Source organism: Ipomoea nil, unplaced genomic scaffold (genome assembly GCF_001879475.1).
Source record: "Ipomoea nil cultivar Tokyo-kokei standard unplaced genomic scaffold, Asagao_1.1 scaffold0877, whole genome shotgun sequence".
Lineage (NCBI taxonomy): Eukaryota > Viridiplantae > Streptophyta > Magnoliopsida > Solanales > Convolvulaceae > Ipomoea > Ipomoea nil.
In genome coordinates, this window is record NW_017617305.1 from 32,343 (window position 1) to 56,913 (window position 24,571).

Below are 24,571 nucleotides of genomic sequence, written 5' to 3' on the forward strand. Positions count from 1 at the left end.
GGAAACAAGGGCCCAGACCCTTAGACGTTTCCGTGGAAAAGCCAAAAGGAGTCGCCTCGACTGAGAGACTCGGCAAGTATATATAAAAATAACGGGGCACTGACCCTAAACCGTTTCTGAGAACAGGAAAAGCCTAGAGGAGTCGCCTCGACGGAGGGACTCGGCGAGAGAAAGATAGGAAACAAGGGCCCAGACCCTTAGATGTTTCCGTGAAAAAGCCAAAAGGAGTCGCCTCGACTGAGAGACTCGGCAAGTATATATAGAAACAACGGGGCACTGACCCTAAGCCGTTTCTGAGAACAGAAAAAGCCTAAAGGAGTCGCCTCGACTGAGGGACTCGGCGAGAGAAAGATAGGAAACAAGGGCCCAGACCCTTAGACGTTTCCGTGAAAAAGCTAAAAGGAGTCGCCTCGACTGAGAGACTCGGCAAGTATATATAAAAATAACGGGGCACTGACCCTAAACCGTTTTTGAGAACAGGAAAAGCCTAGAGGAGTCGCCTCGACTGAGGGACTCGGCGAGAGAAAGATAGGAAACAAGGGCCCAGACCCTTAGACGTTTCCGTGAAAAAGCCAAAAGGAGTCGCCTCGACTGAGAGACTCGGCAAGTATATATAGAAACAACGGGGCACTGACCCTAAACCGTTTCTGAGAACAGAAAAAGCCTAAAGGAGTCGCCTCGACTGAGGGACTCGGCGAGAGAAAGATAGGAAACAAGGGCCAGACCCTTAGTCGTTTCCGAAAGAAAAAGCTGAAAGGAGTCGCCTCGACTAAGGGACTCGGCGAGAAAGAGCTGGGAGACAAGAGCCCAAGCCCTTAGTCGTTTCTCGGAGGAAGCGTGAAAGAGTCGCCTTGATTGAGGAGCTCGGCGAGGGAAAAGCATAGTTCGAAGCCTTAGAAGAATGCCAATATTAAAAGAGCCCAAGGACAAATTCCGTGAAAAGAGACGAAAAAAACTGTTTCTTTATTAAAATACGGCCGATAAGGAGGCCAGCCCTTACAAAAGAAGGTCTATTCTAAAAAGACCCTAGACTACAGTGGAGGGGGTGTCGACGGCGACCCCTTCAACTTGCGCCCCCGCCGATGGTCCGGCAAGGGGAGCAAAGGAAGGATCCTCCGCCTGAGGAAGGGACTCGGGAAGCTCTGGAGGCGTCGCCACAGGAAGAGTCGCCGGGTCAGTAGGCGCAGTCGGCCCATCAGCGTCCAGCACCGGCTTGAGGCCCCAGCTCTCGGGAGTGAACGAAGGATCGCGGGCCAACAAGGTGGCATGAATCTCCATCTGCGCCTCGCGGAAGCCGAGACGGTAATCTCGCTCGCCCAGGTCGAGGAGGAAGTCATCGCCCTCCGGGGTCGCCAGCCACTCCTTGGCCACCTCTCTCCTTCGAGCTGCCACCGCCGCCTGCACATCCGCCTCGAAGGCCGCCGACTTCTTATAATCTGCGACGGAAGTCGCGGCGATCGTGGCCACTTTGCCCTTCTCCTCCTCCCATTGACGGGTGACCCTCAGCAGCTCGGCGTTGTGCACCTCCACCGTCTTGAGTTGCTTCGCCTGCTCTTCCAGAAGAGATTCCTCTGTCTGGCGCTGCTTGGCGGTCATGGCCCGCATATCGTTCCTAAAGCCCTGGAACCGATTGCCCAGTTCCATCTGGAGGGCGAGGTCCTGCACACCCAGCCGTCAGTCGAACAGAAAAGAAAAGAAAAGAGAGTAAACAGAGGGAAAGGCCGAATGAGTGACACTTACGCGATACGACTGCCGGAGCAAAGCCTCGATGATGAACCCGTCGCCAAGAGCACGGGTCGACTCCACATCCTTTGGCAAAAGGACATCCTTGCACCACTTGCGAACGGAGGTGGTGCCCATCCAGATTTGGGCGTCCTCGTCCACCTCGTGGCACAGCCTGATCCTCTTTGGAGCCGGCCCCTCCGTAGGCTCAGCAGGCCGCTTAGAACTCGGGCTCTCAGTAGAGGGAGGAGGCGGCTGCCGACTGGGCGACACCACGGGCGAAGGTGTGAGGTCGACCACGTTGTGGGAAGATGGAGGAGTCGGCCGGACCGCCGGCGATGACTGAGAAGAGGACGCAGCGGCCGTACCCGTGGAGCGTTGCGTCAGGCGACGCCTCATCTTTTCCGCCCTATTTGCCATCTCAGGAGTCGGTTCGATTGCTTCGCCGGAGCTGGAGGTATCGGAGTCGTACGGACCTGTAAAAGAAATACACTCACTTGTGAGTGTTCCCGTGGAAAACCAAAAGCAAGACGAGAAGGAAGAGGAAAGAGACGCTACCTATGGTGGCGGCGCCCTCCGGCAGAAGGCCATGCTTGGCCATGGCCCGGACTCGAGACCAGTACTTAACGGAGTACGGCCCGAAGCCTTTCAAGAAGTCGCCGCCCATGACAGCATCCTCCGTAAAGACGGCGCGCCGAGAGCAGGGCTTGAAAAGAGTCGCCGGCCAAAGGGTCGGAAAGGTGAAGGAAGAGGAGCGAGGTCGAACGAAGAAATAAAGGGGCTTCCACTCCTTTATCGAGTCGGACAACCCCTCGAAAAGTTGACGTCCCGGACGGGCGGCGACTTGGATAAAGCCGGGCGAGTGAGAGCCGACCTTGTTCACGGTAAAGAGGTACCGGAATAGGTCCAAATCTGGCTCGCACTTCCACCAATGGCAGAGATTGATGAAGCTGGTCAGGAGTCGGTGAGAGTTAGGCACTAACTGGCCCGGGACCAAGTTATAATGCCGGAAGAGAAGCGAAAGAAATGGGTGTGGGGGCACTCGGAAGCCGAATGCAACCGAGTGCAAATGGATACCCACAAAACCCTCCGGCGGGTCGTGGATAGGCCGGCCCTCCGCCGCGACGACCATGGCCGAAGGGCCAAGCAGAAAGCGGGCCATATCTAGGTCCGCCGCTGTGGCCGACGATGGAAGACCGGACGGCCGGACAACCGAGTCAAACTTGCCTCGTGGCCGTATAACACCGCCCGGCAAAGCCGCCACCGTAGTTAACGGGGCTGGGCTCATCGGAGTGGCCGCCCCAGAAGAAGAAGGGGCTAAGAGGGAAGAAGAAGACACCGCCTGGAAGTCCGCCGGCATTTCCAGGCGGCGGACGACGGAGAAGTCCCCGCCGGGTTGTCAAAGGACGGCCGGCGGGAGGAAGAAGAAGAATGAGAAGAGGAAGACATTACTTACAGATTGAAGTTGAGGCTGGGAAGGCGATGAAAGAAGCAGAAGCTTGGTAGGAGAATTAAAGAGGAAGAATGGAAGGAAAAGGCCTTTTAAAGGGAGAGAGAAGTCCAAGAGGCTGCCACGCGGCGCCTCCGTAGTGGAGGAATCGGAGGCGACAAGACGTCGAAGGGATGCCGCATTCAATGCCTCGATGGGCGGAACGACGGTTCAGGCCTAGGGATAGCCTGCAAGCGGCGCGTCTACCCTAGGCCAAGGCTGAGTGACGATGACCCGGCCTGCCAGACCAAAGGCCCATCAAGGCAAAAGGTATGGGGGCCCATCCAGATCACGCTAGAAGTTTCTAGAAGTGACCCGGCCGGGTCCGGCCAAATAAAGAGGCCCGGACAAGCTTCAGGTTGCAAGATCGGCCGACAAAATTTGCCGAGTCCCCCACCCACGGGACTTAGTCGGACAGAGTTTGTAAGTCGGTCATAACGACCAAGAGCCGGCCAAAGGAACACACAAAAACCAGGGTCCGAAAAGTAAAAACGAGATTTTATTCCATAAAGACAGGGGTACAAGGCCGAGGACTCGGCTATAGACATTACACAGAAAAGACAGGCCTAGGGCTTAACTCCCTCCTCCTCCGCGTGACGCACCGGCTCCGGACCCTCCAAATAGTAATGGGGGCGGAAAGGCAACGGACTCGGCTCAGGCTCGGGCTCGGGCAGTTCATCCAGATACACGGCAGGCTTCCCATCTACGACCATCTGCAGAGGCCTCTCCAGAGCACTCGGCGACATGGCCACGCCAAAAAGCGGAGGAGCCTCCCAGTCTAGGTCCCCCTCTGGCTCTGGATCCTCTACCATGGGCACCATCTCGTCCTCCTCCGGGTCCACGACCATCGGATCAAGCATGTCAGGAGGCACCACGATGGGATCAGAAGCGGAGTCGCCCACCAGGTACCCTCCGCTAGCCGCCCTCTTCCGCCGGAGCTCCTCCTGCCGGGCATGCTCCTTATTACGGATGGACCAACGACGATCACCGTCCCTGAAACTCATAGCTTGAGGTTTTTGAGGTGTGAAATGGTGAGAAAGCACAGAGCTACCAAAAGCCCTTATATAGAGCCTCGAGAGAGCAACGACCGAGGCGCAAATCACGGAGGGAATCGTAACTGACATAACTGAGCCGGATTGGACGGGCAGCGTGAATCTCTGTCAGAGATTAATCCCATCCAATTAGCTCGGGAAGGGTGAGATTCGCACGCTAAACTGAAAAAAGCCTGGCTCGCCCGGGGAAGCGAGATTTACAGGTGTCAAGCGGAAGGAGGACTCGACATCGCAGTCGACTCCTCGACAATTGAGACGGACGAGTGCACTAAATATACTGAAAAAGAGGAAAACTGAAGGCCGAAAATATTTTATTATAAAAAGAAGGTGCAGGTTACAAGGAGCTTATTACAGAGTAAGCAAGTGCTCCTAACAGAACTACCCCTCTAGAGAATCCGGCCGACCCCAGTTCACAAAGATCGCTCACTTGGCGAGGAGGAGCCGCTTCCAAAGAACCCTTCCGATGGCCCAGGAGAGGGTGGGCAAAGCGAATCCCAGAACGCCGGCATGAGTGGCGGCACAACCAGCTCTTCATCGTCCGGGTACATCTCTTGATAACGAGCGAAGTCTTCCTCGTTCATTAACCCGGTAACCGGACCGTCCAGGTCATCCAGAGGAATAGAAAAGGTCATACGAAAGGTCAACTGCTCTGGGACAGGCACGTTAACAACGGTCCCGCCTGGGGAAGTTACTCGAGCAGACCCCGGAGGAGGAGAAGGGCGAGAAGTCGGAGCGACTTCACGACGAGCAGGAGTCGGCGGAGGAAGAGCCATAGAGGCGGTGCCAGCAGGTGATCTCTGTGGAGTCGGATGGGGAGCCTTCCTTTTAGGTTCCCTCTCAGGCCGAGTCCGTTTCAAAGGCAAAAGGCGCCGGGGCGACCCAAAATCAATCTGCTTCCCTTTCAGTGGTGAGCGACCCATGAGGAATTAGTAAGTTAAGAAAAGAGCGGCCAAGGTCATTTATAGGTGTCAGGCCAGGCCGAGGAGATCAGAACGGTCCCGCGAGATCCGGGAGATAGCGAATAATCTGGGCCAATCCTGAGTCATTCAAGGCACGGATTCGGTGAGCAGGAGAGGGTTACTACTTTTCCAAACCCAGGTTGGTGGACCGGGTATGGAAAAGTGAGGGACTAGTTGATGGGGTGAGAACCCCGGCCCAAGAAAAGAGGCCCAGAAGGAATGCATGGGCCGAGTCCAGGACTCGGCCCAGGTCCAAAGAGGGAGGCCCAGTTCAGAGACCGGAAGGACGGCCCAATACCAAACGGGGACGAGGAGTCGGCCCAGGCCCGACCTAGGAGAGGACTCGGTCCAGAGAGCCGTTGAGGGAGCCTTCAACACAGTTAAGACAAGGAGCCGTTGAGGCACTAAAGGCCGGGCTCGGTCCGCCAGTTACTAGCCAAAGAGGGCCGTTGGCAGAGTCTGTAACGTCGCCCAACGGCTCGGCGCATTGAATGTACCCTTTAAGTCGGCCATCATGAGCCTTTAAGACGGTAGAGGAGGAGCCACTATAAAAAGGGCTCATCCACCATTGTATGAGGCAGATTTCAAGAACCCGGAGAGGGAATAGACAAGTACTATTAAGCATCATATTTTACTAAGACTCGAACCCTTTTGTGAAAGGTGTATCCACCAGCTTAAGGTTGTGTTGGACCTCCTTGGGCCCGAAAACCCAAAAACCATCAAATATATATATATATATATATATATATATATATATATATATATATAAATTGAAACCTAAGTTTTTAATTTTTTAAATTAAAAACTACACTAATTTAGTTTTTTTTTTTTTTTTGTCAAATGCTTAGTAGGATAATAATAATAATAATAATAATAATAATAATAATAATAATAATAATAATAATAATAATAATAATAATAATAATAATAATAATAAACTAAAAAAACATTAAAAAAAAAAAAAAACACATGGCATCCTAATCATCAACTTGTTGGTAACCTACTAAAAATGCTAATTGTAATTTTTTTGCAGGTTCATGGATTAATTTGGATCTTATTCGAGTTCAGTGGCTTAATTGCTATCCCCCAAATAGTTCAATGGCCTATTTGTACCTTTTCCCCAAAAAAATAAAAAATGAAAGATGTGCACAAGTTGGAATTTGCTGACGTGGGGGTTATAATATTAAAATAGTAATTTTTGTTTTATTAAATAATTTTAAATAACGAAATAATTTTTTTTTTTTTTAAAAAAAGAAGAAGAAGAAAACACTATCGTCCCCATGCGCTTCGTCTCCAGCATGGAGACCAAGAGGTCTCCAGGCTGCCCGAGACGAAGGGGTTTTCTTCTTCTTCTTTTTTTGTTTTTTTTTAATTTTGTTATTTAAAATTATTTAATAAAATACAAATTTATTATTTTAATATTATAACCTCTATGTCAGCAAATTAACAAGTAAAACATTTCACTTTGGATCAATGTTGAAAAAATCGCTAGGAGCCCTCTAGGCGCTGATTAATCGGCGCTTAGGCGCGATTTTTGCAACAGTGTTTTGGATTCAATTGCATCATTTTGTATTGTTCAAGAACCCAATTGCATATTTTTTGAATTCAATGGCCTAATTGCATTTTCATGTGTAATTCTATTGAGATTAACACGAACAATAAAGCAATAATAATAGCAGAAAAGGTAAAGAAGACAAGATTTACGTGGTTCGGCAAAGTGCCTACATCCACGGGAGTGAAACAATACTCTTATTCATAGTAATGGTGATAGTGGTGACACAACCCTTTAGGGATACAACCAATATATTTATAGGCATTTAATCCCTGTACAAAGGGTCTATCCGTTTCACTTCTACTCCTAGTATGAGACAAACTCATATTCCTAATCCATATATGAGACAAACTCAACAATCTCCACCTTGGTGAATATGCTCTTTAGGAGAAAAATATAACTAAACAAATCTCCACCTTGATGAATATGCTCTTTAGGAGAAAGGACTTATCTCACCATCTCCACCTTCACATATATGCCCTTTAGGAGAAAAGACTATATCCACCTTGGCGAATATGTCCTTTAGGAGAAAAAGATAACTCAACAAATCTCCACCTTGACAAATATGTCCCTTAGGAGAAAAGACTTATCTCACCATCTCCACATTCGCAATTATGCCCTTTAGGAGAAAAAGACTTATCTCACATATACACATTGGTAGGAACAACCATGCTCATCCCAACTAGCCAGCCACATGCATACGCAGCATCAAACGTTACCTAATGCATATACACGAACTGCTTTGTTCCAAGCCATTCGCCCCTCAGCCGTCGACCTGTTATACCGCCGTGACTCATGCTAACTGTCTCGTTTAGCTGACCTCCTGCATCTGGCTCTGATACCAATTTGTTGAGATTAACACGAACAATAAAGCAATAATAATAGCAGAAAGAGTAAAGAGGACAAGATTTACGTGGTTCGGCAAAGTGCCTACATCCACGCGAGTGAAACAATACTCTTATTCATAGTAATGGTGCTAGTGGTGACACAACCCCTTAGGGATACAACCAATATATTTATACCTTAGTCTAATCCCTGTACAAAGGGTCTATCCGTTTTACTCCTACTCCTAGTATGAGACAACCTCATATTCCTAATCCATCTATGAGACAAACTCAACAAATTTGATGACCTATTTGACCCTTATTCTATTTTTTAAATAATATTTCTATTGTTATGATGTTCATTGGTGATTATTATATATATAATTGTGTTACTACATGCTATAATGTCCTTAAATGAGTGCTAACTTTTTATTTTTTATTTTTATTTTTTTGTGTGTGTGGATTCATGTTATATCCTTGACTTTTGTTTATATTTTTACTTTTTAGGACTAATATGTTTGTATATTAAGTTTAAAATATTGTACATCGCATTTTACAATGATAAAATTACCATAATTCAATTACAACACCAGTGGGTCGTTTGGTTCACGGAATGTTAGATTACCTTAGGGAATGTTAGATTACCTTAGAGAATGTTAGATTGCTGGGAATGTTAGATTCCTGTGTTTGGTTTAAAACTAAGATATGTAAATAAGACAACGGTAATAAGATAAATTGATTAAAACGTCCAAAGTCCAACATTAGTAATAAGACAAGTGAATGTGAGATTACCTAAGAATTAGAGAGTATCTCACATTCCCTTCCAATAGTTAAAAACTTAATACGGAGGTTATCTGAGATTCCCTGGTAAGTTACATAACTAGAACCAAACATGGGAATCTTATATTACCAAGCAAATATAACCTTGGTTATCTTATGTAACTTGAACCAAACGCCCAAGAATGTTATATTGCTGGGAATGTTAGATTCTTGTGTTTGGTTAAAACTGAGGTATGTGATATAATTCTGTTTGGTTTATATATATATAGGGAAGGGTTCAGTGCGGGTATAGTTTCCCGTGCGGTTGTGCGGTTAGATCTGAGCCGTTGATCAAATTTAGATCAACGGCTCAAATCAATGAAAATTAAAAAAAAAAAAAACGCGTGTCTGGAAGAAAGAAGCATAAGCTAAAAATGACGCACCTTAAGTGATAGAAACACGCACCTTAAGTGTTAGATCTTAAGCACAACCTCATGCACATTAAGTACAAAAACACACACACATTAAGCACAACATCACGCACATTAAGCACAAAATCCACGCACATTAAATATTAACTCACAGACTTTAAGTTTCAACAACTATTGACATTAAGCACAAACTCATGCACAGAAAGTACAAAACTCACGCACATTAAGCACAACCTCACGCACATTAAACTCAAACCCCACGCACTTTAAGTATCACAGACTTTAAGTTTCAACAACTACTGACATTAATCACTAACCTCACACACATTAAGCACAAATCCTACGCACATTAAGCACAAACTCCACTCACATTAATAACAAATCTCACGCACCTTAAGCACAAAAGTCCACACTTTAAGTTTTAACAACTACTCATGTTAAGCACAACCCCACGCACATTAAGCACAAAACTCACGCACCTTACGCACAAAACTCACGCATCTTATATACAAAACACATGCACATTAATCACAGATCCGCTCACCTTAATTTTGCCCTAGATGCAAAAATTACAAAATTGCCACCGTATTTTTTTTTTATAATTTTGGTAATACTGGACATTGATTTAAGCGAGATGAATAGCCTAGATTAAACCGCACCACAACACCTGGACACCCTAACCGCACAAGAACCTAAATATATATATATATATATATATATATATATATATATATATATATATATATATATATATATATATATATAGTCGCTCTTTAGTTCTTGTTACTCTGTATATCACTGTGATCTGTTTCAGGTGCTTGACACTTGTGATGGGGGTTCTATTTTTCTGGAGTTTAATGCTTTGTTGCATGGATTTTCATAATGCTGAGAAGGAGAGTGCGAGTGCATTCTGTTTTCCTTCTGGTCATTATTTGTATTGGTGACGAGATACTTCAATTCCCTTATTTCTTTTATGCACACACGCATATTAATTACATGTTTGACTCATGAATTTTGAAGCTTATTTATATAATAATATATATAATGCAGGTGATGACTATTCTATCTCTTGGTGTTGCATGTGCATCTGCTGCTGTACTGGATTTTCTATACAAGTATAATAATTGCTATGAGCGGTACATGCCATGCAACATGTATCGTCTTTCAATTGCACTAGTATTTGTCGCTTGCTTCTTTATAGAGATTTCTGCTAATGTCATGTTTTGGCTTGTAGCCTCATCTTATTAGATATAAGCTGCTACGGATCGGAGTTGTTCTTCCACTTGTCCATCTATCACTTGATTTTCATCATCTTCAAACTCAACAACCACTTCTTCTTCTTCTTCACTTTCGGATTCAAAGTTCTCTTCTTCAAGCTCCCTCAATCTAGAACTCCGTCATGGTCTTAATGCGTCATCACCTTCCTCATTAGTAGCCACTTCATCTTCACCAACAACCTCAACTTCATCCTCAACAATCCAATCTTGTGCGAAGGTTGCATCACTACCAAGTAATATTTCAACATTTTGCTCTTTTTTCCTTTTGTTCATCAAGTTTGTATTGAATTGCACAAAGACTGGATTGTTTAGGTGATTAGATTCCAACCTATTTCTTTTTTTTGTATGTATCTACAAATATGCAAAACAAATGTCAAATATAACATTCCATCAAGTGTGCAAACTGCAAACTTGCAAAGTGCAAGCAAAAATACTAAAATAGAAAAGAAGTAAATAACTAAGTAAAGATTTAAGTATTTAACTAACCCCTTCAAATGTACTCCAATTCTTTTCACAACCCGATGAACTTGAAGTAAGAGATATAATCTTTATCGCAATTGTTTGCAAGTTGGGAGTTGTCCCACCATAAGTTGACCACCACATTGCTACATCAAAATTGTATAAAAAAAATTAAGTATAAAAAATCAAAATATATAAAATTTTAAATATTAAAATTCAAAACTAGTATATAACTCATTTACCCGGATCATATCGCTCATTATTTGTCTCACATCCTTTGATCGCAAGTGTCTTCCCAAATACACCATCTTTCCTCTTGTAAATGGGAAATTCATCATTCAATACCTTGTTTTGCATTTCTATATCGCCATGGTAATATGTTTCAAGAAACTCAATACATCCAAGAGAAACATTAACATCCAAATGAAGTCGAGGATCCTTAAAATGATAATAAGGATTCAACATGAAAGGCATCAAATGAAGAGGAGAATCTAGCCTATTGCTCATCTTTTCTTCGACTATCTTAATAATAGGCTCATAGTTTCTTACCACTTCATTGAATGTCTTCTTAATGTCCTCTTTGGCTTGCATAAGCTCACCATAAACAAATCTCATTGAAGGTTTCTTATCTTGATCAACAATACGAAGCACATTCACCAACGGTGCAAAAACATTCAACAATAGGAAGCTTTCCCTTTAACTGTTTTGGCAAACTTACATTCATCCCATTCATTGCTTGTAAACATAGCCCTTAATTCCATTTTCTTAGCAAGTAAACTCTGCAAAGTTAGAAATGCAGAAGCAAACCTAGTCACACCTGGCCTAATTATGTCACGTTTCTTTGTATAGGTTCTCATCATTGCTAATGTTTTGTGGTGTGCATAGATAAAGATAGTTAACCTCTTTGCTTGATCAAGAACTTTTTTAAATCGGGGTAAACCTGCAAAGGATTCAAGTATGAACAATTACAAGATTTAAAGTTAAAGAATAAAGATTAAAGAATAAAGATTTAAAGATTGAAAGGTACCTGCAATGCTTTCAAGCATTAAATTAATGGAATGAGTTGCACAACATGTCCAAAATAGCCGTGGCCTCTTCTCCTTCAACAATTTAGCAGCTCCCATGTTGTTTGCGGCATTATCTGTGATAATTTGAACAACATTGTCCACTCCAACTTGTTCAATACCATGCTCCACATATTCATCAAATATAAACTGACTTGTGTGTGCCTCACTTGAACACTCTTTAGAAGATAAAAAAACAGTGCCTAATCTTGAATTTACACACAAGTTCATGACGCTTCTTCTCTTCCTATCTGTCCATGCGTCAGTCATAATTGAGCAACCATTTTCTTTCCACAACGCCTCATGTTCCTTCAAACTGTCTCGGACGCGATCAACCTCTTTTTTCAAATATGTTTCACTCAATTCATATCTATTTGGTGTCTGCGCTCCCGGACCGAATTGACCAGCAGCTTCAATCATCAACTTGAAGCTATCTTTCTCAATAACATGAAATGGAACAGCTGCTTCATAAGCCCATCTACATATGTACTCTTTCACTCGGTTAACCCTCTCCTTGTCAAATGCCTCAATTATCCGTTGTTGCGCCGGGCCCCTTCTTGAACTCAAAGAAATTTCAGGATTGATTTGGTTAGCAAACTTATCCATAAGGCCAATTGGACGAGGTGGCCTCATTTGTTCAGACTGTTGCAACTCATCAACATCAGTACTATTTGTAGGCGTATTACTCAAACTCTCATGCGAACCAATGTTTACCTCCGCTCTTATATTAAGTTCTTCAGCTCTCTTGTTCTTCTTTTTGTTCTTCGCCATAATGAGAGCATCTCTACATTTTATTTGATCTTCTTTTGAAGCTATGGGGCATTTGCTAACATTCCCTGAAATACCAGCAATATGCTCTTTGATCCGATAAACCCCACCAGACATTACTTTCTTGCACAATAAACATCTAATCTTGTCCATTGACTTAGTAGGATCATTAAGTACCCCATAGTCCCAACCTATATCATTGGACTTTCTTTTTATTGTAGTTGACGTTGTAGATGGTTGAGAAGATCTAACACTTTGAGTTTGAATTGGTGGTTGAGAAATATCATCACTTTCCAATTCCATTTCCTAATTAATAATAGTATAATACTTAATAGTTAATAAGTTAATAACTTTATAACTTATATAGCAAATTAGCAATATAGGCATATAGCAATTGAATAGCAAATTAGCAATTGAATAGCAATATAGGCATATAGCAATTGAATAGCAAATTAACAATTGAATAGCAATATAGGCATATAGGCATATAGCAATTGAATAGCAAATTAGCAATATAGCAATTGAATAGCAAATTAGCAATTCTACATTTCTACAAACTACATACACAGTCATACACTCATACAGTCATACTCATACAGTCATACATATAATTAATTATATAAATATATAAGTATATAAAATTATAAATTATAAAGAATTAAAGATTAAAATAAGAGCCCAAGAGAGTTAGGCTTATAATGGGTAGAAAAAAGTGCGGTCAAATTTTTTAATCAAATGAATGGCTCAGATTGATCATATTTTAATTTTTCTTTAAGATTTTCTAATTTATCCTTAATGAATATGATTATCCGTTAACTTTTCCGTTAAATATCATATTTTCCGTTAATTTTTGTTAGTTCACCGTTAATTTACTCATTGATTTCAATAGGAAAGGTCTTAGGTTCGAACCCCATCCCAATCAAAGTTGGCATAATTAGTACTCTATTTTACTCCTATTACATTAAATAATAATTTAGTAACTACAACAAAAAATAATACATATGCATTTCTTTAATTTAGAATTATGTGTCTACAATGTCTTTATTCAAAATAAATTATTCATTATCAATAAATTAAATAAGAGAAATAATTTCATTAGTTATATTGTATTTATTTTTCTCCAATATAAAAATTCTTTACATTCAAATTCATCAATCGATTATATTCGCTACATTGTCCCTACAATATCTTTATTAAAAAAATTATTTATTATCAATAAATTAATTAAGAGAAATAATTTTATTAGTTATATTGTCTTTATATTTCTCCAATGTAAAAATTCTTTAATTACATTCAAATTCATCAATTGATTATATTCACTACATTGTTTATTATCTTTTTTTGTTCACTATTTTTTAATAAAATATCAAAGTTATAATACAAAATAATGCTATATATTTATTTACCAAGTATTTTATTAATACCATGAAAAAATTTAAAAAATATATAATTAATAAAGCCAATTATATTAACTACTTGAGGGATTTGTTGACAAAGAGAGTATTCAAATCACACAACAAAGTGAACTGAAAACTACATCGCAATTTCCTTGTCTGACAATCAGCAGTTAGCGGTTAGCATAAGCGGATTATATTAGCGAATTTGACCAGCGAATTATATCAACGGTTGGTAAAAAGATATTTGAAAAAATTAGCTGTTTAGATTCACATGTAAAATGATCTAAGGGTATACATATATTTTAATAATAATAATAATAATAATAATAATAATAATAATAATAATAATAATAATAATAATAATAATAATAATTGTTTTAAAAAATAAAAAAATAAAAAAATATAATTAAGCCAATCATGTTAACTACTTGGGGATTTATTGACAAAAAGAGTATTCAAATCACACAACAAATTGAAATGAGAAACTATCTCGCAATGTCCTTGTTTGGTTTCAATATTAGTATATATTTAATATTTTATGCCCCAATTTTTATTTGCTCTCCCCTTACGTCCCATATTTGGTTTCAACCATACCTATACAATTATTTTATTGACAATTATAATCAATCTTGACTATATTATCTTGCATTTGTAAACTTAGAATTGTCTATTTAAATACGCAAATCTAACATTCAATTATATATGCATGAACAATTCCAATATAATCTTGCTTTGATATACTTTAAAGTACTTATTTAAAAAAAAAAAACATTGGACATTATCCCAATCGCGCAATGGACGTAAAAAACTAGTAAAAAGAATAAATGATCATACGTACAGTAGGTGTGTGAATGAAACTCTTCTGACATGTGAAATCCAGCTTATCTGAACCGTACGTCCACAAATATACATTGTTTGCTTTCATACAATGTTTTTGTTCTTTTCCAATATTGTCAATTAGCCTGGTTGGATGGGTTGGTACGAATCCTAAAAGCTCATAAGACATCAAGAACAAAAGACATGTCGTCAATCGTCATACATCTTATGACTTTTTGGGACTCGCAAGTCGCAGCAACCCAACCAAGCAGCTTGGCAGTACTCTACTATAATAGACAACATCAATTGGTAAGGAAGCAGATGTTTAATTAGAGTTTTACTACATGTAGTCCTTAGTCTTACTATTTAAATTTTACTTCTGATAGGGCGAATTCTGATAAATTATTATTTTCATGTGGGTCTCAATACAAGTGTCTACATCAAAATTTTGTATTTGGGAGTACAAGTTAGGAGTACAAAATGAGAATACACGTAGCATTTTTCGTTTAATTGCATGTGGACGGTTCAGAATTAGATAAGCTGGATTTATTGAACAAAGACAACAACCACCATTAGCCGGCCGGTTCGGCGATTATTTTTTTATTATTTTTTATTTTTTTGCATTGAAAAGTTGAAAAAGTTCTGGAAGACATAACTTTTGACTTGATTGTCCGTTTTGGATAATTTTTTTTTTAAATCGCGTATTTTTTCGAGATCTATACACCGCAAACGGCCAAAGGCGGTTTGGCCCTCTAATTTCGTCAAAAAATGCTTCTTTTGATCTTAATTTTTTTTTTTATGTATTCAGATGCTTTCAATAATATTCAAAACGATTTTACAACCACATATGTAAATAATTTGTAAGAAAAAACTATATGAACCTTATGTTTTATTAGTGAATTTCATAATTTTTTATTTTAATTTAAAAAAAAATTAAAAATAAAAATAAAAAATCGGCGCCTAGGCGGCGCCTAACGTTTTTTGGAACCTTGACTATTCTATTCATTTACGAAAAGTAACATGCAAAATGATCAATTAGTATTAAAATCATTCCTTATATAATGAACATGAAAAATTTTAACTAGAAAAATAGTGAATTCTTAAAAAATAAATAAAATAAATAAAAGGAGCAACAACAACACTATACTAGCAAGTGGCAACAACAACTCTTGTTCATGTTAAGTTGAATTATCATGATTACATCTTCACAAATACTCTGTCGGGTCAGGATGTAAAAGCCCTTAAGGTTGGAGTTCAACCTTTTAGAAGAATGAAGTCATATATGACTATTGACTTTTTGTATACACCTAATAGATTATATTTATTGTTGTTGAATTGAAGTTGATGCTATAAGTATAATGTAAAGACTTTCCTATAAGCAACTCGATACGATAAGTATATTTCCGGTTAAAACAATCCCTTTTTTCTTAGTGATGGAATTAATTGACCCGGGGTAGACCCGAATCAATGAATCCGGATAAGTATACGTACGAAATAAATAATATGACACAGAGATATAATAAGGTCGCGGGGACCGTAGGTCGCAGGGACCGTATATTGTATTAATTATCGCTAATAAGCTATTACAAGGCTTGATTAGGACAATAAGGCTAGAAGATAGCAATTCAGGAATCTGTTGTGTTGTGTCGTCGTGTCCCTGTTTAGGACAAGAGGGAGGCTTTTTATATCAGCTCAAACCCCCCAACCGCACCCCTAGGATCGGGGTTAGTTGGATCGGTCCGCTTTGACCGCGTCCCCCCGGGACCGGGTCCAAGGCGGGCCGACTCGGCATGGCCGAGCTCGGCACGTGCCGGACTCGGCCTAGCCGAGTCCACCATGGACCGGCTCGGCAGTGGCCGAGTCCATGGTGGCCGGCTCGGGTATACCGAGCCCATTTGTGGCCGGGCTCGGCCCAAGGCCGAGATGCTTTGGGCCGACCTGGCCACGGCCCAAGGGCTCGGGCCGAGTCTTCTCGGTTCCGTCTCTCCGGGTCGGTTCGTTCCGGGTCCAATATATCCATCACGAGTCCCCCACTCTCTTCGTTGTGATAAGTCGACAACGATAGAGAGTAGACACATTGCGAGCCGACTCCCACGCGGTTGCCCCGAGTTGATAATTAGCCGACCTCTTGTGACCGAGCTCACCATGACCGAGGCACCTTGGGCCGAGCATGGGGCCCAACCACTATGTCCCGGGTCTATTCCATACTTCCTTGTTCCGCTTTCCCGGGTCGGTTTGCTCCAATCATAATATATCCATCATGAGCGAGACTTCTTCTCTTCCGCATTCCTCTTTGGCCGACTTTGGTGTGACTCCATCGCAATCAGGACTTCTTCTCTTTCGCAAGAACACTAACAAGTCTTGGACTCCCTGACATCGTGTATGAGACTTTGATTTCTGAGTTCACTTTTTGGGCGAGCTCATGAGGTAGTCGTCCTCCTCTTGGGTGAGCTCATGAGGTTGCCCCTCTTGGGACGAGGTGCCTTGTGCCGAGGCATCTTGGGCCGAGGTTCGTTAATGAAGGAGAGTAAACACGAGTCGTACTCCATGGGTCCGAGCCCCACATGGCCGACCCCAACGTGGCCGACCCCAACGTAGCCGACCACAATGTGGCCGACCCCAACGTGGCCGACCCCAACGTGACCGACCCCAACGTGGCCGACCCCAACGTGGCCGACCCCAACGTGACCGACCCCAACGTGGCCGACCCCAACGTGGTCGACCCCCCAACGTGGCCGACCCCAACGTGGCCGACCCCCCAACGTGGCCGACCCCAACGTGGCCGACCCCCTAACGTGGCCGACCCCAACGTGACCGACCCCAACGTGACCGACCCCAACGTGGCCGACCCCAACCTCAAGGATTAGACTTGATAGCGACTTGATTAGCGTCATTCCTTCTTTATCATATGGGTTCCGTCTTCCGCTCTACCCTCCGGGAGGTGGGCACATTTTATGACTCCCCTCCGGGAGGTGGGCATATCTTATGGCCCCCTCCGAGAGATGAGTCCTTTTGTACCTTGCTTCGATAAGCATGCTTCCCCTCCCGGAGGTGGGCACATTTTATGTCTCTCCTTCGGGAGGTACTTCCTTTTGTGGCACTTAGAGCCAAAAACTTATGCTTGTTTTGGCTTCATGCGGAGCTCGTTTATTTTGTTCGAACTTATTGTCCGTATGAACTTCGTGTTTCCTTGATTTGATATTGCACCTTCTATCTTGTATGGATTTCTTCGTGCTTTGAAATTTGTTAGAACACCTCTTGTTTGCCTTTATGCTTCCACAAGGGGCAAAAAGCATAGAGAGAACACCTTGGTAGGCCGGGGCCTAGACCCGGGGCTCGGGGCCGATACGGGACTCGGCCACAGCCGAGACCCTCGCGCCAGGACTCGGTCGTGGCCGAGTCGTTGGTCCATGGCCTTGGCCGAGTCAATTTTTTTTATTTTTTATTTTATTTTATTTTTTTATAGCCGTTCGAACCGAGTTCTTTGAAAACTAGGCTGACGGGCTCTTCCGTCGGGGTTGGTACGCGAGGTCGGACCTCGTTCCCCCTTAGGGTATGTTAGCCGCGATAGTCGAGTCCTTGTTGGACTAGACCCTAGGGCTCCTTCGTCGGGGTTGGTACGCGAGGTCGGACCTCGTGCCCCCTTAGGGTATGTTAGCCGCTTGAGCCTAGTCCTACCGGACTACGCCACCGGGCTCTTCCGTCGGGGTTGGTACGCGAGGTCGGACCTCGTGCCCCCTTAGGGTACGTTAGCCGCTTGAGCCTAGTCCTACCGGACTAAGCCACCGGGCTCTTCCGTCGGGGTTGGTACGCGAGGTCGGACCTCGTGCCCCCTTAGGGTGCGCTACCCGCATGAGCTAAGTCCTGCCGGACTAAGTCACCGGACTCTCCCGTCGGGGTTGGTACGCGAGGTCGGACCTCGTGCCCCCTTAGGGTGCGCAAGCCGCTTGGGCCGAGTCCTACCGGACTAAGCCACCGAGCTCTTCCGTCGGGGTTGGTACGCGAGGTCGGACCTCGTGTCCCCTTAGGGTGCGCAAGCCGCTTGGGCCGAGTCCTACCGGACTAAGCCACCGAGCTCTTCCGTCGGGGTTGGTACGCGAGGTCGGACCTCGTGCCCCCTTAGGGTATGCTACCCGCATGAGCCAAGTCCTGTCGGACTAAGCAATCGGACTCCCCCGTCGGGGTTGGTACGCGAGGTCGGACCTCGTGCCCCCTTAGGGTGCGCCTGGGGAGGTCGGGTGAGTACTCGATTCTTACAACATCGTTGGAGGGACTTGAAACGTAGTTGGAGGGGACGTTCCACCTCTTAAAATGTTGTAGGATGAGACGTCCCACCTCTTGGAAGATTATTGGAGAGGACGGATGACCTCTTGAAACATCATTGGAGAGGACAGATCACCTCTTACAACATCTTTGGAGGGAACAGACCCCTCGGTGGACCGGGTAGGTCCCTTTGTGGACCTCATCTATGACTGACACCTAATGTAGCAAGGTGTCATTGGAGGACTTCTTGCAGTGTATATCACGGGGGACTATGTAGGTTCTCCCCACCGGCTTGGCTTCAACCTTGTCAAGGGGCAAGCAACCCATAACATGTTCTTCCGTTAGGTAGTGAGTGGGGCGTCCCCCATGTACTACCATTAGGTAAATGACAAGGACGGGGGCGGCACGCACGACCGCAACCATGGGTTAATAAGAACATATGTCAATATTTGAGCTCCTGGGGTTCGGGGGAGCCGGGTGCTCGACCTATCACGCCCCCTTGGGAGGGGCAGGGTAAATGTAGGTACCCCTCGAGAGACGTCGGGGCCAAGCAAGAGGGCTCGGACACCTCTTTGGAGCCCCTCAACGGGGTGGGTCGACAAGGTGGTAGCTTGTTGGGGCGCGACCATCCCCTCTGGGAGCTCGTTCATTCGTTACGGAGCTGCTCGACCTCGTCATGATTGGTGCTTGGAGCTCGACCATTTGTTTCCCGACCTCTCAACTTGGGAGGCCTACTCGCGTCACGGCGGAGCTCGGGGCCCGCGGCTTGGCGACCTTCTGGGACATGATTCCTCCGCTTGTAGTGCGTTAGGGGTTGGCCTTGGGCCCAACCTATCTCAGGCCGACACGCGCATGCCCAGCCTCTTAAAGGCGGGCCTAACATGGGTCGACCTCCCTCTATCACCCTCTCGATGGTGATCTTGGCGGATGTCACCCCCTCCCCGCGTGTCCGATGGTCGGGGTGAGTTGACATCCTCTTCGATTTGAGTGTTGAGTGCCCGAGGTAGTCGGGTGCTTGGACCAGTGCGCCCCCTTGAGGGAGGTGGAGGCGGGGTCGGCGTCCTTTGTTAAATGGCCTCCAGACTATCGTGTGCACCTCCTTGGGGACCCTCTGTGAGGTGAGCCAAAGTCGTAGAGGATTGCTAAAGGGTAACCGCCCCCTCCTGTAGCGGGGCGAGATTTGGAGGAGGGGTGATGGAAGATGGAACCCCACCGCTGCGATGGTTGGTGAGGTGATCTCTCAAGTCCCCGACCTGGTGGAGGCGGCCGACTGGAGGCTGGGGGCCTCGTTGGGGCCGTTCTCGGTTGCGGCGAGCTTGGTGCCACGGGAACCGTTGGTGTGGTCGAGAGTTGGATCTCGACCTTATCATGGTAGCTGGTCGCGGTAGACCACTAGATGTAGAATACGCTTGAGCTGGTACAACAGCTCTCAACAAGAGCACCAATGATGGAATTAATTGACCCGGGGTAGACCCGAATCAATGAATCCGGATAAGTATACGTACGAAATAAATAATATGACACAGAGATATAATAAGGTCGCGGGGACCGTAGGTCGCAGGGACCGTATATTGTATTAATTATCGCTAATAAGCTATTACAAGGCTTGATTAGGACAATAAGGCTAGAAGATAGCAATTCAGGAATCTGTTGTGTTGTGTCGTCGTGTCCCTGTTTAGGACAAGAGGGATGCTTTTTATATCAGCTCAAACCCCCCAACCGCACCCCTAGGATCGGGGTTAGTTGGATCGGTCCGCTTTGACCGCGTCCCCCCGGGACCGGGTCCAAGGCGGGCCGACTCGGCAATGATGGAATTAACAAGAGCACCAATGATGGATCGGTCAACAAGAGCACCAATGATGGAATTAATTGACCCGGGGTAGACCCGAATCAATGAATCCGGATAAGTATACGTACGAAATAAATAATATGACACAGAGATATAATAAGGTCGCGGGGACCGTATATTGTATTAATTATCGCTAATAAGCTATTACAAGGCTTGATTAGGACAATAAGGCTAGAAGATAGCAATTCAGGAATCTGTTGTGTTGTGTCGTCGTGTCCCTGTTTAGGACAAGAGGGATGCTTTTTATATCAGCTCAAACCCCCCAACCGCACCCCTAGGATCGGGGTTAGTTGGATCGGTCCGCTTTGACCGCGTCCCCCCGGGACCGGGTCCAAGGCGGGCCGACTCGGCAATGATGGAATTAACAAGAGCACCAATGATGGATCGGTCAACAAGAGCACCAATGATGGAATTAATTGACCCGGGGTAGACCCGAATCAATGAATCCGGATAAGTATACGTACGAAATAAATAATATGACACAGAGATATAATAAGGTCGCGGGGACCGTAGGTCGCAGGGACCGTATATTGTATTAATTATCGCTAATAAGCTATTACAAGGCTTGATTAGGACAATAAGGCTAGAAGATAGCAATTCAGGAATCTGTTGTGTTGTGTCGTCGTGTCCCTGTTTAGGACAAGAGGGATGCTTTTTATATCAGCTCAAACCCCCCAACCGCACCCCTAGGATCGGGGTTAGTTGGATCGGTCCGCTTTGACCGCGTCCCCCCGGGACCGGGTCCAAGGCGGGCCGACTCGGCATGGCCGAGCTCGGCACGTGCCGGACTCGGCCTAGCCGAGTCCACCATGGACCGGCTCGGTAGTGGCCGAGTCCATGGTGGCCGGCTCGGGTATACCGAGCCCATTTGTGGCCGGGCTCGGCCCAAGGCCGAGATGCTTTGGGCCGACCCGGCCACGGCCCAAGGGCTTGGGCCGAGTCTTCTCGGTTCCGTCTCTCCGGGTCAGTTCGTTCCGAGTCCAATATATCCATCACTTAGATTGTGACATTGTGTGTAATGTTTTATTTTTACTTTTTCGTGATTCTAATTGTAAAATATTGAATTTGTACTCAAAGAATATGTTTATTTATGTTTGTCTTAGCACTTTATTTGTGAGGTAAATGAGTATCCAATGCATACTTGAAGGAGACGTGGAACAAAGACCCTCTTGGCTCTTGCTTCTCAAAGACATGTGACGACTCCATATATAGTATACATTAAAAGTTGCACCACACACCCTGCCAAGATTTATTATGTCATCAATTAACTTTGACGATGAATTGAATTGAACCTTCCAACCAAATTTCCAAACTGTATGAGATCAGAGCACAAATATATCAATTAAAGAAAATTCGAAAAAGGAAATGTGATAGCTAGGCATATGCAGCTTAATTATAATTTATTTTGCAATGAGGACATCAAGTCATACATCTTATAATTCACAACGTAACATTAATTGGTATAATTCACGACATTAATTGGTAAGGAAGCATATGTTTAATTGCATGTGGACGGTTAAGATAAGCTGGATTTATTGAACAAAGACAACAATGACCATTAGATTTCCACATGTCAAAAGAGTTCCATTCACAACACCTAATGTTGTGGATCGAAAAATATTTTTTATTCATTTAATTATTCCTTTTAAAAATTCCTAAAATAATTAATGTGATTTATGCTTGACATGATACACTAAGTAAACTTAATCATAATTCCCTAAGAATTAGCTACACATTGTCACAATTGTATATATAGCTACTAGAATGAAGCATCAATGAATCAAAGCATGGGAAACAAAAGTAAATTGCAATTGAATGAAATGAACAAACTTAGCTTCAAGAACGTACAATTTTGAATCTTCAAGTAAATATCCAATCAATTGTAATTTGAATCTCCCTAGAATCCTCAGATTAATGTGTTAGGTTGCTCCAAGAACACTAGGCCAGGGAGCTGAGGATTCTCTCTCTAAAATCTAAAGTCCAAAATGTCCATTATTGTTGTCAGACATTAATTTTAGGTTAAAAAAGGAGGGGTAATTTTGACTCCATAACTATTTTTTTTTTCTTCTTAAAATCCCAGAAATTAAAATAACAAGGGGATATGCAATTTTAATTTCATGAAAATGGGAGAATTGCAATTCCTTTCAACCAAACAATGGAGTTTTGTGGCCTTTGGAATTATGTGAGAATTAAGTGGGATAAATTCCCTTCAACCAAACATATTGAAAACTCCTTGTCATTCTTTTTGGTATATAAAAAGGCAAGTAAGATGGCTGGCCTCCAATAATCCAGATATTGAACCACCAACTCCGTCGTCCATTAGTACGTCGTGAAGCAGCTAGCTAGCAGTACGTTCTTCAGGTTCAATCTCTCTTTTACCCTAAATTATATTATATTCTTCCTAATTTCAGCTGGCTGCTCAGATATACATACATGATTTTCTTCTACCACTTCATCATACTATACCTCATTAAAAAGAAAGAAACAAAAAACAAAAATGTTTAATTTTTTTTATTTTTTTTATTTTATATATGACAGGCTATTAAGCAACAGTGCAGCTGTAAAGATTAGATAGGAGTATCCTTGTAATTATATGCATGGTCATTCTTGTAATATCATCTCTTGATGAGTTGTAACAAACAAATTAACCGTCATCCTTCCCCATATATCCCCTATATCTTTCCCAGAACCATTGAGTTACTTTAATAACTTCAAGATGAATACATACACAGCTATTTCACTTTATGTTCTCTGCTATTGCATCGTCTGAACCTTCAATCCCATACGTCAACACAGGCAAGCAGGCAGGGTAGGAATTGAATTATATATTCTTGAAGATGTTTGGTAGGCCGGGGATGATCATCAACTTCAAATGTTTGATATTTTTAAGTTTGACGATGTCTACCTTGTTCCACACTCATGGATGTAAGTTTTAACTCATCATTATCATGATCTCCTCTCTCTCTCTCTCACTCTCTCTCTCTCTCTCTCTCTCTCTCTCTATATATATATATATATATATATATATATATATATATTGTTGTCTTGGACAGAATGAAGTAACTTTTAGTTCTTATATTTTATAATTAACAGGCAGTATATCATCATTCGGAAGTGAGAAGAAATTAAATATCACTGATCTTTGCAGTCTTAGAAGCAGCTCAAATGGGCAATGTTGGTGCTGTTTCGCTGGAAAATGTTGGAAAACCAAACAACATTGCGAGGAAGATTGCAACCAACAAGGCACCAACAAGCTTCATCCCACCTCACTGTGCAATGGTATAAGCTCCACTGCTTATACCATGGGCTGGGTTCACACTTCACTCTTCACCCTGTGCATGTGGATGTATTTTATGTTGTGAGTTTTTTTTTTTTTTTTTTTTTTTAAGTGTGTGAAATTTGTATTTGAAATAAATTTGTAACTGTGTTTTATGTTATGAATTTATGTGTGGTGTTGTGAAATTTTGTGCTTATGAATCCAAATTAAGTAATTAAATCATATTTGAAAAATAAGTAAATATATAATATGTGTATGTGGATACTTATCCGTGATATAAATTGTCTCAATAATCAGTATTGATTGGAATAAACTAAACCTCCCATCTCATCTCATATAATAATGTAATGAAATTGTAATTTAGGAGAGGAGATTTCGTTGCAGACAAAATTGATGGAATAATTAAATTCTGGTTTAATTTTATTGATATTTTTATTAAAAACTCACATGATCTTAATCTAAATTATACTTTTCATCATTTTTTGTTAATAGAAAATATAAGTGTACAAATGATACACATGTTACTCTATATTGATTGACTAAATTATTTGTTAAAACATAATTAGCTAGTATGATGGAAAAATCAATGATGGAACCTGGATTGCCAATTATG

General features: G+C 43.0%; 1 protein-coding gene and 1 long non-coding RNA gene across 3 annotated transcripts; one reads left to right on the forward strand and one right to left on the reverse strand.

Annotated features, from left to right (window-relative positions):
• Positions 1-10,185: 10,185 nt before the first annotated feature.
• LOC109179128 lies at positions 10,186-12,659 on the reverse strand. The gene is made up of 5 exons (XM_019328699.1): positions 11,552-12,659; positions 11,243-11,464; positions 10,767-11,153; positions 10,552-10,670; positions 10,186-10,416 (listed from the first exon to the last, which is right to left on the reverse strand). The coding sequence occupies exons 1-5, from the start codon at positions 12,657-12,659 to the stop codon at positions 10,186-10,188; spliced, it is 2,067 nt and encodes a 688-aa protein (XP_019184244.1).
• Positions 12,660-22,978: 10,319 nt separating this feature from the next.
• On the forward strand, positions 22,979-24,133 carry LOC109179129. 2 transcript variants are annotated; one of them, XR_002053832.1, is made up of 3 exons: positions 22,979-23,042; positions 23,478-23,606; positions 23,775-24,132. It is a non-coding gene; the product is annotated as an uncharacterized LOC109179129 (long non-coding RNA). The 2 variants fall into 2 exon arrangements; XR_002053833.1 differs by having other exon boundaries at positions 22,986-23,029; positions 23,775-24,133.
• The last annotated feature ends 438 nt before the right edge of the window (positions 24,134-24,571 follow it).